This window comes from Typopeltis vanoorti, chromosome 1 (genome assembly GCF_054136105.1).
Source record: "Typopeltis vanoorti isolate ZY-2024b chromosome 1, IOZ_Tvanoo_1.0, whole genome shotgun sequence".
NCBI classification, from domain to species: domain Eukaryota; kingdom Metazoa; phylum Arthropoda; class Arachnida; order Uropygi; family Thelyphonidae; genus Typopeltis; species Typopeltis vanoorti.
In genome coordinates, this window is record NC_143549.1 from 139,380,230 (window position 1) to 139,397,414 (window position 17,185).

The 17,185-nt window shown below is 34.2% G+C and overlaps 1 protein-coding gene across 1 annotated transcript in view; it reads right to left on the reverse strand.

Moving 5' to 3' along the window:
- The window catches only part of Dora (zinc finger SWIM domain-containing dorado), a 495,561-nt gene that overhangs the window by 142,233 nt on the left and 336,143 nt on the right, over positions 1-17,185 (reverse strand). The window contains exon 17 of the mRNA XM_090399467.1: positions 10,442-10,634. Within this exon, the coding sequence (XP_090255593.1) occupies positions 10,442-10,634 (193 nt within the window). The remainder of the gene's footprint in view (positions 1-10,441; positions 10,635-17,185) is intronic.

Consider the following 17,185-nt stretch of genomic DNA (forward strand, 5'->3'; position numbering starts at 1 on the left):
CGATTCATCCTACACCTATCTTATTCAACCTTTTGGCTTTCAGAATACATTCACACATTGATGCTGTTATGTATTTCTTTCTCAGTTCCCAAGCAGCATTTATTTCCTCACTGCTCAACTCCTCATTCCATGGTATAGCTCCAAGCTGTCTCCTAAGCTTGTCATAATCACCAGTCTTATAATTCCACATACATCCTTTCCTCACAGAAATCTGCATATGGCTAGCCACAACCCTAGGTAATTACTTCATGATCACTCTCACCAGCTGGAAGAAAGTGTGAAACCCCACCCAAAATTACATTCTCTGACAAAATGATCAGATCTAAAACTCTTGATCATTGCATGCCCTTTTTTACATGCTACCTGAGATAGTTACCTCTCAAGAACTCCAGAAATTCATTTTTCTTATTTCCAAATGCTATTTCTTCATTCCAATATATACTGATATATTAAAATAGACCATAATAACTACCCTTCCTTTGTTCACTAATCCAAGTTGTTTATACATTTCTTCATCACCACCCTTCATTCCCTGGCCTATAGCAACATCCAACTAAATATGTGCTCCTGTCAATTTCCATGATACTCCACATTGCTTCATAACCAGTGCCACTATTTCCCTCTTTCAGGTCTACCTTATGTGGACTTAATTTCTCTGCTATCATCATCAGCACCCCCCCACCTTTCTTGCCCTTTCTATCCTCACAAAAAAATACCGTATCCATTCATTTCTAATCCCTTTACGATGTTATCTCCATTCAACCATGTTTCACTTATTCCAAAGATTTTGGGGCGAATAAACTCAATCACTGAAACAATTTCATCCCCCTTATTTCTGATACTTCTGTCATTTTTTAGGTCTATAACCAGTCCTACTCAAACCACTGGTTGGTTGCGATTTCCCCACCACACCTGCCCAATCACCTTTATCACCACATATATCTGCTCAGTCTCAACTTCCCCATCCACACTGCAATATGCTCCATCTTCAAATACATTCACTGCTACTTTCAACATCCACTCTCCCTGTACACCTGGGCTTCCCCCCCAATTCCCATGATCCTCTTGCATTCCTGTTCTTCTTCTCTTATACTACCATCATTTCCACTGCCAAGCACTCCTGTCTCTTCAATACCAGTCTCCTGCTCTTTTACTTCATCTTTCTTTTGATCTCGTGCATGCAGCACACACACTGTACTTCCATTTAGCAACACTTTCTCCAGTACACTCAACTCCAAAGCCATTTAAATGCAACCCATCACACCTGTATAATTCCATTCTTCTCTCAAACACATGCCATACATCCACAAACTGTACTCTCTCACACAGCTCTGCTAGCATACCATTCATGATTCCAGCTCTCCGTCTCAATTCATCACTGTCATACCTCGGCAACATACTGACAACCTTTTCCACTACACTGTTTTCTTTCGCTCTTCTCAACAACCTTCTGATATTTGCCCTTATATACTCCTTATGTCCACTCAAATCACCTGTCCCCACAACCACCACTAGTTCTCTTGCTCATTTCCTCAATTGTCCTGTTCAATCTCCCTCTGGATAGCAGACCTAATAAAATCTCTCATTATCTAATTCTCTAACTATGGAATCTCCATACACTGCTATCCTTGAGTCACTCGTCACCTCTTTTACCCTTTTTTCTTTCATTCTATTCTTTTGCACACTTTCATTAGTTTCCACTAAACGTCTCATATCACTCCACATATTCTTCATTTCATTTTTCATTTTCAACAACTGTTTCATCAAGTTTGTGAATGTAATTTACATGAAGTCTTTTAAATGAAAGAACAATTATACATGTAAATAGCATATGAAAACCTGAACAGAAGCTTGCACTAAAACGTTTTCTTTTCCTGATATCTTACTGGTATAAAGTTACTTTTGTTAGAAGATAGCTTTTTTCCTTTTCTTTTTTTTTTTAAATGAAATATTTCAAAAGCAAGATGGTATTCCTAACACAAAATTTTTCCTGCAAAATTATACCTTAGTAAACAATATATTACTGTGTGTGTATCCATAGGTGTGAATTATGTATTAACATAGTTCGTAATACAGGGTGATCATAAAATAACTTTCCCTCTTTGGAGGCATCTGTAGCTAAAACCAATAAACGGAATGAGACCAAATTTTATATTGAGACTTTTGAAGGCATGGAGAGATGATATACACAAAAAAAAAAGATTTAGTACCAAAAGTCGCCGATATGGGAAATTTTGGCGCTGGCAGAGTCAAAATAAGCAGATAATTAATTACATTAAAGGCAGATAAAATGGAATAATAACATTTCGACGGTGTAAGCGACAGCCGCGTCACTCATTCCAGCTGGATATGTGGCGCGTTACAATGATAATAAGAATAATAATAATTAAACTAAAACAACAACTTGCGAGAGACACAGAAATTAATGTAGTGATGAACTCACAGGAAATAATGTTTTATTCATCAGAATCAGGGTCCCCTGGACCACATACACGATTTTCAATGTGCTGACCAGTAACATCTGTTACTGTCTCCTCTTGCACTGCTTTCTGTCCTCTGCCAGTTCTAACTCCTAGTGATCCAGTTTCTTCAAACTTCTTAATCATAGCTCTCAGTGCTACAGCTGACATAGGACCTGTATGTAGGTTATGAAGCCGTCAAAATTCCCAAAGGGCTGCTACGGCATTGCACTGTTTAAGGTAAAACAACTAAACAAGTAAAGCATGCTCAGGCAAGGTAGGACGCATATTGAGCACAATCATTTGAATAACTGCCTGAACGTTCCCAATCCCTTTTTAAATGGAATCGGTGGCGCTGCTGTCATGTACGCTCAGTAAAATTTGCATAATCCTTTTTACCTGTGTTTGCTGCAAATATTTGACTGCTTTCGGCTCAGGCAGCACCAAAATTTTCCCTATCGGCGATTTTTGGTATTAAGTCTTTTTTTCGCAGAAATCATCTCCCCATGACTTCAAAAGTCTCAATATAAAATTTGGTCTCATTCCATTTAATGATTTTAGCTACAGATGCCTCCAAAGAGGAAAAGTTATTTTATGGCCGCCCTGTATTTTAACATTATCGATGATGACAATATAAGAACTAGTTAAGAGAACCATCGTAAAGTGTAATTCATAATGTCTTAAACATTGAATCTTCCTCAAAACTGCTATTTAAATCAGTTATTTTACTTTGTAAATGAAAAAAAAAAAAAAAATAAATTATGCTTATTTAATTAATATCTGCCAGTTTCTTATATCTCTCTCTATCTGAATTTGACTATCCAAATGTAGGAAAATAAATAAAACATATTCAGCTAATACATGGGATTCCATTGATTTTTAAAAGCAGAAATCTTATGCAATTAAAGGCCATTCATCCATCACACAGGTATGTTAGAGGACTGTAATATAGATTTAATAGTATTCTGATGAAAAGGAAACAAATTGTTTTTATTTTATACTGCTAAGTGTGAATGTGTACATGTGAATGAGAATATATATATGTATACACTGGTGTTCAAAAGCTATAGGCGCACTACATTTTTAACCTGTATATGAAAAAATTTTAATGACTACAGCCAAATGTGGACATAAATTTATTGCCAACATACTAATAAATTATATTACACAAAAATGTGTCTAAATTTTGCACAAATTAAACTGCAATACGTTTTTGGCAAAAGTTACAAATTTTCGAAGGACATAGTTAAGGAATTAATGATTAGAGAAAACTATACAGAGAGACATTTCAGTATGGAATATGCCAACCAAACTGCGATGCAGTTCTCACAATGTTGTATCATGCTTAGTACCAGGTGATTCAGGAGTTCTTGAGGGGAAACTGGTCCACTCCTCCTTCAGTACAAGGATAAGACCTTGTTTTCTGGAGGGGAATTTTGATCAGCAATGGGTCTCCCTATTGCGTCCCAAACATGTTCTATAGGATTGAGATCTGGGGAGAGTGCTGGCTTCTTGATTTAATTAATATCCTTGGTCCCCAGAAGTATCTCCACTACTCATGTATGAAATAAGGAGATGCATTGCTGATCAAAATTTCCCTCCAGAAAACAAGATCTTATCCTTGTACTGAAGGAGGAGGAGGAGTGGATAAGTGGATTAAACATGAATTCAAAATGAATTCATATTTGAATAATTGAACATGATGTTGAAGAATTTCATTGCAATATCATTCACCAGTCATAGTCCCTTTTTGCACTTGTTGTTGAGTGCGCTCATTAAGCATAATGACTCCTTACACCATGACCATCCCTGTCGAGAACATTCTCGCAATGATAAGCAGTATCACTTTCATGCCAGATCAAATGTCATCTAGAATCAGAGGAAGGACTAAAACGACTTTCATCTGTAAAGAGTACATTAGCCCATGGGTGTCTTGTCCAATTTTTATGGATAGAATACCATTGAAAATGGGCTCTATGATGAGCTGTAGATAAGGACTATAGGCCTTTGTGCATATAGGCCTGCTTATCACAGATTATATGGAGTATCATCTGTGATAAGCAGGCCTATACCTGTGTATATATGTATATACACAAGTATAGGCCTGTGTATGTATATATATACCTGTGCTTAAATGGAGATGACTGGCAAGCTGATCCTCCATGGTGTGTCGATTACATTTTGCTGTTATAACCAAAAATCTTTCTTCATGCTCCATTATAGAATGAATGCAACCTCTTAGTAAACATCTGGAACACATTCAACTGGTTTGAAGCACTGCCCAGAGCATGGATACAATGCTATATGAAATTCCAAACTCTGGAAATATCAGCAATTCTGTGGACTTTTTCAATCTTTCCAATAATTCTTCCCTGTATAAAATCATCTAGATGATGTCTTTGAGACACTACAAGACATCAAACTTTGCAACTTTATTCCTTCACGAAAAGAGCTTCCTTCAAACACAATTCGCTTAATGCAACTTTTTGCCTTTTATCCTATTGAGTGCTAAACAATGTGACCCCTTTGCACACAATTCGAAAGTTTGCATGTGTATCTGCTTTCTACTTGAAATCGTCAGTTACACAAACTGCCACAAGCTGATTCATCTGAATTCGCAGTTGTAATCTTCAAGAATAATGTTCTCCCTTAGGTTTGGGACACCAATGTATAAGCATGCAGACTTTGCTGTTCAAGGCACTAAACCAGAATAAGATAATTAGCTTAATCAAAAAACACAACTTTTCATCCTAATCACATTGGACTTTTCAGGTGCAAAATCAAAACTAACAGACAAACAGTAAAAGATTAACAAGGTGACAACCACTACATAGCTGGCTATACAAGAATCTGATGATTTAAAAAAAATATTTCTAATTACATACTGCATTGTTGAGCACATTTTGTATGCTTATGCATCACGTTCATGTTTGGCTAGCTATGGCAATCAGGTTTTATATTTAGGTGTTTTGGATCCAATGCCATTTCTAAGGACTCCCAAATTCTTCTCTTGGTTATGTTATAGCAACAGTGTAATTGTTCAAACTCATCCCATAAAACACTTGATGTCTCTTTACCGAGGCATCTTGTGGATCAGCTGAAGAGAGTACCTGTGATGGCAAAGCTGAGGCCTCACTTCTTTGGTATTCAATGCAATGCTCAACAGATTTTTCAGTTCTTAGTATGATGTCCTGCATTTGCACCACAGCTGGTAAACACCTGGATATTTTAGTGGGCCATGTCAAGGTTTTATGGATCAGAGTACTGATCAATGCCAGCTGTCTTTCTAATTGGCTGATAATAGAAACTCTACTACTTCTCAAATGGCACATTTAGTGGATCAGCAGGCACAAATAAGTTACACTGTCCAATTTCTCATTTTGAAATCTATTCATATTATTACTCTTGAAATTGCTTCCCATTTAAGTAGTCGATCTTTGTATTTAGTGTTAATATAATGCTGTTTTTATATTTTTCAATAAGCTACTCTCTAAGGTATATATATTTTTCCTAACCAAAAAATATGGATGCATTAAACTGCCTCTCATCTGAAAAATCGAAATGTATCAGGCCCACCATTTAGAATTCCAGACTTTCTTTGTTTCTCTACTTCATCACAGTTTCCTTCCTTAAACAACATGATGACCAATCATTGAAATTATAACTTTAAAATATATAAACTTAAAAAAGTAAATAAAATCTTTAGCTATTCTTGTTTTGTGGCTGAAAATGGAATATAAATAAAAACAAACATGGAAAAAGTTACTGTTTCATATTTAAAAAGAAAAGCTAGTCACATAACACATATTTAAAAGGAAAGTCATAAACAGAATTTTTCAGATAATAAAATTTGTCTTACACACAGAAAAAATATTAAACTGGAATGTGAACGCATAGAACTTTATTGTATACTTAACAGTTCAAATAGTCAGTGAACTGTTGATTGCAATGATAATGAAGGGGATAAACAGATAATCCAAACTTAATACCACACTCTATATAAGTAGAGAAGTCATTTCAAAGAATATAAGGAAAACTTTAACAGGTTAAATTAATCACTAAATGTAATTTTTCAATTTCTTGTGAGAAAAGTGAGAATTAAGAATCAAATATACAGAAAAAAAGAAAATCCTGTAAACATGAGATTTATAAGATGCCAATCATAATTATTTTTTACAATTCTCTCCCCCCTGTTTTAACCAAAAGACATTCTAAAAGCATACATTCACCAAAATTCTAAAATACGGTATTTTATTAAGTGTCTATTATGCCATGAAACACCAAACAGCAAAGTCATCACCTACACTATATAGGCAGAATTCCTGTTAGTACGAAGTGGTGTTAAGTGTTGTTAAAAACATATATTTTTGTACTCGTTCTACATTAGTTCATCTACTGTACTAATGTTAATAACTAAGGTTTACTAAACCTTTTGTCGGTGGGAGTCAGATAAAAAAAGCTGAAATGTAAACAAAAGTTTCATTCAGGAAAAATCAAAACGTATCTGTGCAAAAGCAAGTTTAGCATTAACACAGAAACAAATTGTGGCACCCACATAGAACTTTCCAAAATCAATACAACTATCCATGTGTTCTGAAGAATTATTTGAAATACTAAATTCATACTAAATGGAATACTGGAGTTAATCATCTAAATCTCAGAAGCTGAGACATTAAAGAATTTGAAAAAGTCAGAAACCATCTTAGCAAAGATTTCTTAGCTCTCCAACAGCAAAAAACATCCCAGACACAATCTATGACATGATCACATAGCAGAAAATTTATCTTCACAGACACTTACAGAAGATGCAGTCAACACTCTTGGTTAGTGTCATAATCTTGCCATCACCTCTAAACAAATATCCTATAAATCAGCGCTTCCCAAACTGTGGGCCACGGCCCCTTGGGCCGCCAGTTTGGTTGAGGGGGGGGGGGCGTGAAATAATGAAAACAAATTTAAAATGTTTTAAGACTAAGTAGATTTTTTAATCTTAAAAGAAACTTATTTAATTTTTATTTTTTATTATTTCTTTTTTGTTATTTTTTATATTTTAATGGAAAAAATCACACATTGATGTTGGTTTACAAATTTTGCTTCCTGCATATTTGGGCGCTTAATGAATATTAGTAAATATATTCTCTTCATATAAGTTTAATTTCAAAAGGTATTGATAAGAAGCACAAAAAGCTTACAAACGCAAAATATCTTGAATATAAGTTGTGTTGAATATAAATCCAATAAATATTATAATAATATATGTCTGTATTATGATGTTTTTTTTTGATGGGGGTCGTGAAATATTTTAATTTTTCCAAAGGGGACCTTTACATCTATAAGTTCGGGAAGCACTGCTATAAATAATGATTGGCATCAAACTGGGATCTTCACCTCCCAGTGGCGAACAATGTTCAATTGTATGTGGCCAGCATTCTGATAAAATCCAATTATACCAAGAGTTGACAACTGGTAATTAAACTGGAACAGATGTGATTGGACAGTAGATTAGTGCACTGGATTGGAGATTGATTGTACTGTCTGATAGGTATCAGCAAGTTGTGTATGGGAGAGCACCATCTCTGGAAGAAAGTTACAAGGGAGGTGCCCAAAGAATCTGTTTCTGTTTAATTTGCTAAATGATATGGGGAAGGACCTGAATGGCTTTATATAGATGTTTGCAGATGAGGCAAAGTTGGGAAGAATTACGAGGAGTAGAATGGATATTGTAGCCTTGCAAGTGGACTTGAATACTGTCTGAATGGGACTGGCAGTTCAATGTAGCAAAGTGTAAGATTCTAAAGTCTGAGAAGCACAGATGGAATGCAGAGTATAAAACTGAAGGGGATATCTTAGAAGAGGTGAAAGAGATGAGATCTGGGGATATTGGTGGATAAGAATTTTAAATTTCAGGAATAAATTGCTAATTGTGAGGATAGTACAGTACATTATGGAAATGATGCAGTGAACACTGATATGTAGGAGTAAGGATATTATGATTCCAATATATAAGGCTTGATCAGACCGCATGTGAATTACTGTGCACAGATTTGGTCACCAGGTTTTCAAAAGGATGAAGATAAACAGGAAAGGATTGATTCCTTATTCTGATATGTAGGAGTAAGGATATTATGATTCCAATATATATAAGGCTTTGATCAGACCGCATGTTGATTACTGTGCACAGATTTGGTCACCAGGTTTTCAAAAGGATGAAGATAAACAGGAAAGGATTGATTCCTTATTCAGAGATGATTGAATAAGGTGGTTTCAGGTCTCTGGAATGTTGAATATGAAGAGAAATAGAGAGAATGCAAATTGCAGAGTCTAGTGAATAGAAGGACAAGGAGAACATGATTGAGACTAAGCTGGTAAGGGGTTATTACTAGATTATCATCATCATTAAATTCCTGACATGTACCCTCAAGGGGTGTACAGGATATGATAATACTACATGAAAAATTTACTATGAAACATTCTTCTAACCTTAATAAGAATGGCTGCATTAATTTATCTATGACCTGGAAGGCAGTTAGCCATTTCAAGACCACATTTAGCTTGACTTTGCAGAATTAACTTTGCTTTTTTTTTTTTTTAATCTGGTCCCTAGAAGGTGCCTTGATAGGATATTAGTTCCTTTCAGTCACAATATGAATTGCTTGCAACAATTTAAATGTGTACTGTGTGCCTTAACCACAATTGTGATTTGTGCTCTGAAGATGCTAGCTTGAAATCTAATGAAATATTATTAACTCAATAAATTATTATGTTCTTCTTCTTGTGTTTATATCGTAAAGTACTATTATGAAGAACTGTAGAATGTTTGTCAAAATATTGTTATTAGAAAATGAGAATCTGTGAATAAATTTAATGACAATGCAATTATTCAAATTCATTTTCTTAAAAGAAAATAACATGCAATCAATGAGAACATAATTTTTTTGTGTGCATGTGTGTGTGTGTGTGGAGGGGGGGGGGGGTAGACATCCCTATCCAAGTAATATGCAGTATATTAGTATCTTGGGCAGACTGAGGGTTAGATAATCTGGAAAACCTGCTCTAGACACCAAATATGAAATTTTTCAAGCCACTTCAGACTTTCAATAAACAGAGTGGTGGTTCATACCAGGCAATGAAATTCATTCCCAACTTAAGGCATTCACAAATCATTCATCCTCATGATGGAATTTTAACCCAAACCCATAGCCCGTTGAGTAGAAAGCAGAGACACTAATTACTTGTTTAATAAGGCCAGTAACTGAGTGACCTGTACATTTTTAACATGCTCAAATAAATTATACTTGTGAATTTGAGGGTATGCTTAGTTGGAAATCAGGTTTTTTGTAATTAATACTGAGGCAGCTAAGATATTGCTAAATGGATGCCATTGAATGATTTGTCTGTTTCATAAAAGTAAAATAAGAGGACAGGGAAGAAAAAATAAAGAAATAGCTACTACCACCATTTATGACCAGATAACTCAGCTTCAGATGACAAGATTTAGAAAGGTTCCTCACTTTGAAAGAAACTTATTCCAGGTCTTTCTAACCAAACAACATTTGGTTGTTTGGGGTTCTGGACAAGGCAACTAAAGGTAGTAACTAATAACACTTAACCTGAAGTATCACTGATTCAAAACCAAAGGATAGGTGTTCATATTAGAAGACAGAAGAAAAACACACATCATGCTTTCTTTTTAATATAATTAGATGATAATATGATCTACAATGCTAATTTTTTGCTGTTTTAGTTTAAAAAGAAATGGACAGCACTGTGTGATGAACTTTCATATGTTAATGCAAATATAAAATTTAAAAAAATAAATAAAAATACATGCAGCACCTCAACAAATATGCTGATTTCATTTGTGATATACTGTGACTTGCACTCAAATGCAAGTCCCAGTATGTCACTAATTAAATTGATAGCTATTGATATAGATCTGTGATTACAATTTTACTGGCATGTAGTCAATAACTTAAAATCACCTTTCACTATCTCGTGGTTTAGAGCGCTTTCCTTTATCTCCTGAAGAGCTTGATGCAAATGAATCGCTACTTCCTCCACTACTACCACTATCACTACCCGGTCCACCAGGTCTCATCCATGTTCTTCTGACCATAGTTGGGGAATTATCACTCGATGTTGTTTCTGGAGCACTGCTATCAATACTGGCCATACCTTAAATAAAATAAATGTAACAATATTAACAAAATATAAGAATGTTGGTAAGTATCTTATGCACAATAAAAGAAGAACAAAATAAATATAATTTATTAAGATGATATTTCATTGAATTTCAAACCAGATTCTTCAGAGCAAAAAAAAAAAAAAACTTGTCATACAATGTAAGGCCAGACAACAGAGTTAAAAGAAGAAATGTTTGGTTTGAGAAAAGGAAGAATCAACTGTTGGTTTGATTTATTCTGTAAGAGAAACGATGGAGATTCTTAGTGAAGAATTTATAGAGACCACACGTTAGAAAAATTACTTTACTTAACATCAAAAAAGTAAAATTTGACATTTCGACCTCTGTATTGAGGTATCATCAGGAAAACACATCTGTACAGGATACAAGCTATATGACCATACACTAGACAAAAGTAAGATGAATCTAAATGTTTGTTAATCATTTACCCTAGCCTGACCTTTGGTGGAAAAAAATTATTATAATAAAATATATATATATATATATAAATAAAAAAATAATTAAAAAAAATAGAACCACATTAAACAATTTCTAAAGTCCTCTCATATTAAGATTTTCTTCTGTTTGGGATTGTTCTATATGCTGTACTGGTTGAAGATGGGTCCTCCAAATTCTTGGAATAATTAATCCATCAGTATTGTTCAGATTTGGATGATGTTTCAGCATTTCACAGGCTTCTTTGAATTTTCTTTCAAACCAATGTTACTTTTGGTGTGGTGTAGGGACTTGGTGCCTTTCCAGTTAATTCTGTGACGTTTGGAATGCATGATTCTGCAAGCCTAAAAACCCAAAGTCTGGCTTCGATACGTTGATGATATTTTCACCATTTGGCCCCACAGCCACAAAACATTAAATACATTCCAAAGACACCTGAACAAACAACACACAGGTATCCAATTCACCATTGAAATCAAAAACAACAACTCTCTTCCTTTTCTAGATACACTTGTCACACGTCTTCCCTCAGGCTGCCTCTCCTTCCCAGTCTACTGCAAACCTATACACACACAAAAGCCAATTTATACCACAATCCAATGCAAAAAATTGGGGTCATCAGTACCCTCAAACACAGAGTCCTAATAATTTACTCCAATGAACAAGCTCTGAACCAAGAATTTGAAATTATTAGCCAAACATTTGTAAAAAAAATGGTTACAATAAAAAAAAAGTTCATAAGATCCTCCATAAAAATGGCATTAAAAGCAAAAAATATTACAAAATTCCATAGCCATACCATACATTATGGTATGGCTATTTGTCTCACCACTACCCCCCCCCCCCCCAAAAAAATTAGGAATTATTTCCACACTAGCTCATTGGGCGAGATCCTTGTTGTCAGAAGATGAACTTCAACAAGAACTTAGTTACCTCAAAAGGACTTTCTTAAATAATGGTTACTCTCCTAAAATTATCTATAATCGTCTTAGTGTATGTAATCAACATAGTAATGAAGATAACTCAAACCAACATCCTATATCTCCTTACCGTATATAAGTTCTCTTTCTCCTAAACTGGCAAAAATCCTGAAGAAATTTAATGTTAAAACATGTCTCCACCTTTCCAAAACTCCAATCATACATCAGTTAACCTAAAGTAAAACGCAACCTTCTTCAGTTCCCAAGAGTATAACACCAACGTGACATTTCTTACAACGGAGTCTGTGCTAGTGTCCTATCCTAGTGTCCTATTTATTCTCGGTCAATACCAATGTTGAAGGATAACAACATCAAATAGACTGGAACTCAACTTCAAACATCCATAAATGCTCCAATGAATTAGAAAGATGTATCTTGGAATCCAAAGAAATAGCTCTCGACTCTACCCATCTAAACAGCAATCTCAGTTACAGCCTGTCCAAGTCACATAGCGCTCTAATCCAGTTTTGGCGCACTCATGATATCATTTACACGCACAATGCTTCACGCCAGAACTAATGCTTGGACTCAATTTCAAACACAACTACTACTTGTTCTAAACTCTGTTTTTGTCTAAAGTACAATATATTTTTAAGATGTTGTTTTCTCCATGGTATTGTATTCACCTGACGAAGTTGGCATTTCCGATGAAACTAGTAGTGAAACCTTATTAAATCTCTTGTATTTTTTCTCAGTGTTTAAGTCAGTTAATAATTATAAATGTCATTTAACCGAGTCAATTACTCTATAAATATATATATATATATATATATATATATATTATTGCAATTAGGATTGACTCGGGATGTATACATTTATAAGATTAAAATTTAACTGACTAGAACCCGAGAAAGTATAACACAAACCTTTAATAAATCATAACTGGTTTCATTGGTATTCTGACTTCTTCAGGTGAGTAAGAAATAACATAAGATTTATAAAAATAACAAGGTAAAAAACATGGACTTTCTAGCGTAATAAAAAGAAACAGAATAGTAACAGTCATATTTGAATAGGTGACCGCGTGCTACTGTTGGCATGAGTAGAATGTGTGTGACAGCTAATTTTAGAGCACCAGCATGTGAATCAGGCAAATTGTAGCTTAGATTGTTGTTCAAGCGTGAAGGGTCCAGAACAATTTCTTTTGATTCTATAATATGTCTTTCAAATTCATTCTTACATATATATAAATTGGTTGTGCGGTCCCAATCAACATGGTGTTGCCGTTCTTCGAGGTTAGAGTTTGGGGAGAAGAACACAACTGGAAAGGGCGCTCGCTCGTGTTCTACTGTAGGAGATGTCACATCTATGTTCTTCAAGAAGAAGTGAAACAGATTTATCTGTCTGGCCAAAATAAGGTCGACCACAGCCGCACATAACTTTATAAACACCGGGAAAATGCAGTTGGTTGTTTTTATATATATATATATATATATATATATATATAAAATCCTTCAATAGTGACTTATATAAATCATGTTCTAATTTAGAAACAAATTTGTTCCATGATTCTCTATGTCTTTTTCTGCCTTCTCTTTTAGCTATGGCTCTTATTCTTTTATATTCTATTTCATCTTCTAATCTTTTACTGCTTAACCATTTGTGATAGGCTTCTTTTTTCTTTTTGATTATTTCTTTGATTGTATCATCCCAGATCTTCAGTGTTTTCCTTTTATTGAAGTTTTTTGTCTTTCCTAAGCTTTCATTTGCTGCTATATTCTATTTCTATTTCTTCATTTTGTTTTATCTAGATATTGGTTAATTCTTTGTTCATATAGCCATTGTACATTTGTGTCATTCAATAGTCTAGTTTTATAAACAAATGTTTCAAATTTTCTTTCTGTTCTTGTTACTTGTAGCCATTTAGGTGGTAATCTTAATTTTATTTTAACAAGGAAGTGGTCACTGCTTATTTCATATCCTCTGTGAACTCTAACATCTAGTGAAAATTGTGATGTCTTTTCATTTAATATAAAGTAATCTAATATTGATTTCCATCCTCTTTCTGTTCAAGTATATTTATGTATGTCTTTATGTTTATAGAAGGAATTCGTTATTTTTAGGTTATTATAAACTACAAAGTCAATCAATTTTTTACCATCCCTGTCTCCAACATACTGTTTAGAGTATGTTCTCCATGTATTCCTATATTATTATTAATTTTCATGTTTCCAATTCTTGCATTTAAGTCTCCAGCTAAAATTACATAATCATTTTTATTTATTTTATTATATATGTTTTGTAGCTGATTATAAAAATCAATATTATCCTGTTCTCTTCCTTCTTCTGGGGCATATAAACCAATTATTGTTAAATAGCCTCCATCTATTTTTATTTTATTAAATATACTTATATTAAATATTATACTAATAATTATAAACTTATACTAATTATTAAATATACTTATATTGTATAATTATGAATACATATTATGCAGTTGTGAAGTATCTGATAAAGTTCATTCAAATACAGCACATTTTTATTATTATTTTATTTTTTATTAAGTGACTTGTGTATTAAGCAATCTTAAAAGAATTGGAAAGAAATAGGATTAATAAAATGTATACCCCCCCCTCCTTTCCATTTACTATAATGTAATCGTTAGTCTTGTGTTGCACGCTGCAATCACTTATACTATCCCCACTGTTACACCGGATTGTGGTTGTCTTGCCTTTGTAACAAACTTTGTGTTGTGTGCTCTGAAGATGCTGGATATAATACCAGCGAAATATTAGCTTTTAAGTTAATAAACAGTTATTTTCTTAACCATCTGTGTTCTTTTTATACCGTTATTACAACATGTCTGACGAACACATAAGCCTATCCACGCGTATATTTCGAAGGTCAAAAGACTGAATAAAGTAGGTATCTAATGGATGAATAAATAGAGTAAGCATGAAATTTGGAAGAAGAGGATACTGTGGAGGCAGTACAAGATGAATAATTATAGCAATCAATTGCATAAGGAGTATAAAGAGAAGGCCAGGAAGGTGACTCATTTGGTAAGAAAAGCAAAAGTACAGTATGAACAAAAATTAATAAATCAGACCAAGAAAAACCCTAGAGAGTTTTTCAGATATGTGGCAAGTAGAAGAAAAAATGATTATGCTAAGATGATGCTAATGGATGAAAAGGATAGAATAGTAACTACTACAAAAGACATCATTAAGGTATTCAGTGAACGATTTATAAGGATGTTTCATCTCATCAGGATGAAATCATGAAAAACTCAAGTATAGAGGACATAGGATAGGTTTATATATATATATATATATTTTTTTTTTTAATGAAATAAAGAGTCAAAAGACTTCACTTTGGCGATGTTAAAATTATTTAAATTAAGGGGATATTTAATCCCACATTATTTCAAAGCTGAATAAGAAAACTCTAAGATAGAGTTTCAAAGAGTTTCATGCCGAATATAGCAAACTATAAAAGTTCGGCGAGTCCAAACATGAGCAAACAAGCTGGGTGGTACAATACCGGGCAACTTGTTGTAAAGGTGGATAAAGCTAGGATCGCTATTCTTAGTATTTGCCCAAATGTAAAACTCATTTCCTAGGAGATGCATGTTGTTTTACATTAAGGGAGATAAGTCACTACCCAGACCAGTTTCAACCTTTATTGAGGTCTCATCAGTGAGTAGGTAGACCAAATAATACCAAGATTATAGTGATAATAGCTTTAATACTTTACAGTAAGAGTTGTCAAAAAGGTGCACAGATAAATTAATGATAAAGAGCCAAAAGGCTTCACTTCGGTGATGTTAAAATTATTTAAATTAAGGGGATATTTAATCCCAAATTATTTCAAAGCCGAATAAGAAAACTCTAAGATAGAAATCAAATAGTTTCATGCTACCTTTTATTGGTTTACTTACACACTGATGAGACCTCAATAAAGGTTGAAACTGGTCTGGGTGGTGACCTATCTCCCTTAATTAATGTAAAACAACATACATCTCCTAGGGGATGAGTTTTACATTAGGGCAAATACTAAGAATAGTGATCCTAGCTTTATCCACCTTTACAACGAATTGCCCGGTATTGTACCACCAAGGTGTTTGCTCACGCTTGGACTCCCCAAAATTTTATAGTTTGCTATATTCGGCATGAAACTCTATCTTAGAGTTTTCTTATTCGGCTTTGAAATAATGTCGGATTAAATATCTCCTTAATTTAAATAATATATATTTTATTTTTTATGCTGTGTCCATACACAAGAGGTTGGTTGTTCAACCTATAGTACATTAGCACCGTGGATGGGTAGTGGATTGGGAAAGGAGGAACTTGTTTACATTTGATTTAAATGACTGTAAATTGTATTCCTTGGGAAACACAGCAGGGTTGAGACTGTTCCACAGTGCAGCAGTTGCAGGAATGAAGGAGGAGGGAAAAGAAACTTGTTCTGTTTGTTTCTAGGTGTACTGTGAAGGGATGCTAAGCAGCAGCTGCACGTGTTCCAACGAACTTAGTAGTGAGTGGAGGAATCATTGATGTTATTTCAGATGAGTATTTCCCATGGAAATATTTGTAGAATATACATATTGCAGAAACCAAATGTCTGTGCGAAAGTGAGGGGAGAGAGTTGGTAAAAGATGGATCATTAATAAGTCTAATTGCTCTCCTCTATATTGAGTCAAGCATTTGGGAGAGCTTTTAGGGAGCACCACCCCCATATGTGGGAGCAGTATTCAATAGCTGGGCGGATTTGTATTTGTATAATGTTAACAGCTGTTCAGGGGTGAAGTAACGTCTTGAGAAAAAGAGAAATCCTAGTTTTTTTGAAGCTGAGGATGCAATGGTTGTGATATGTTTATGCCAGGAGAAGTTTGATGTGAGGGTAATTCCAAGAAGAGAGATTTCAAACTGTCTGGAAATTGGGTATCATCAAAATGGATACTAGGAGAAATTTTTTTATTTATTTATTTTTTTTAATCGGAAATAGGACAGAACTGGGTTTTATTAGAAATGAAATTGATGAGGTTATCTGAACACAATTGTAGGATGGCTTGGAGATCGGAATTGAGGGTGGTGATGGTTGATGTTCTGTAGGTTGAGGTGAGTTGTGTAGAGTGTGTATGATGATGATGATGAGTATCATCATCA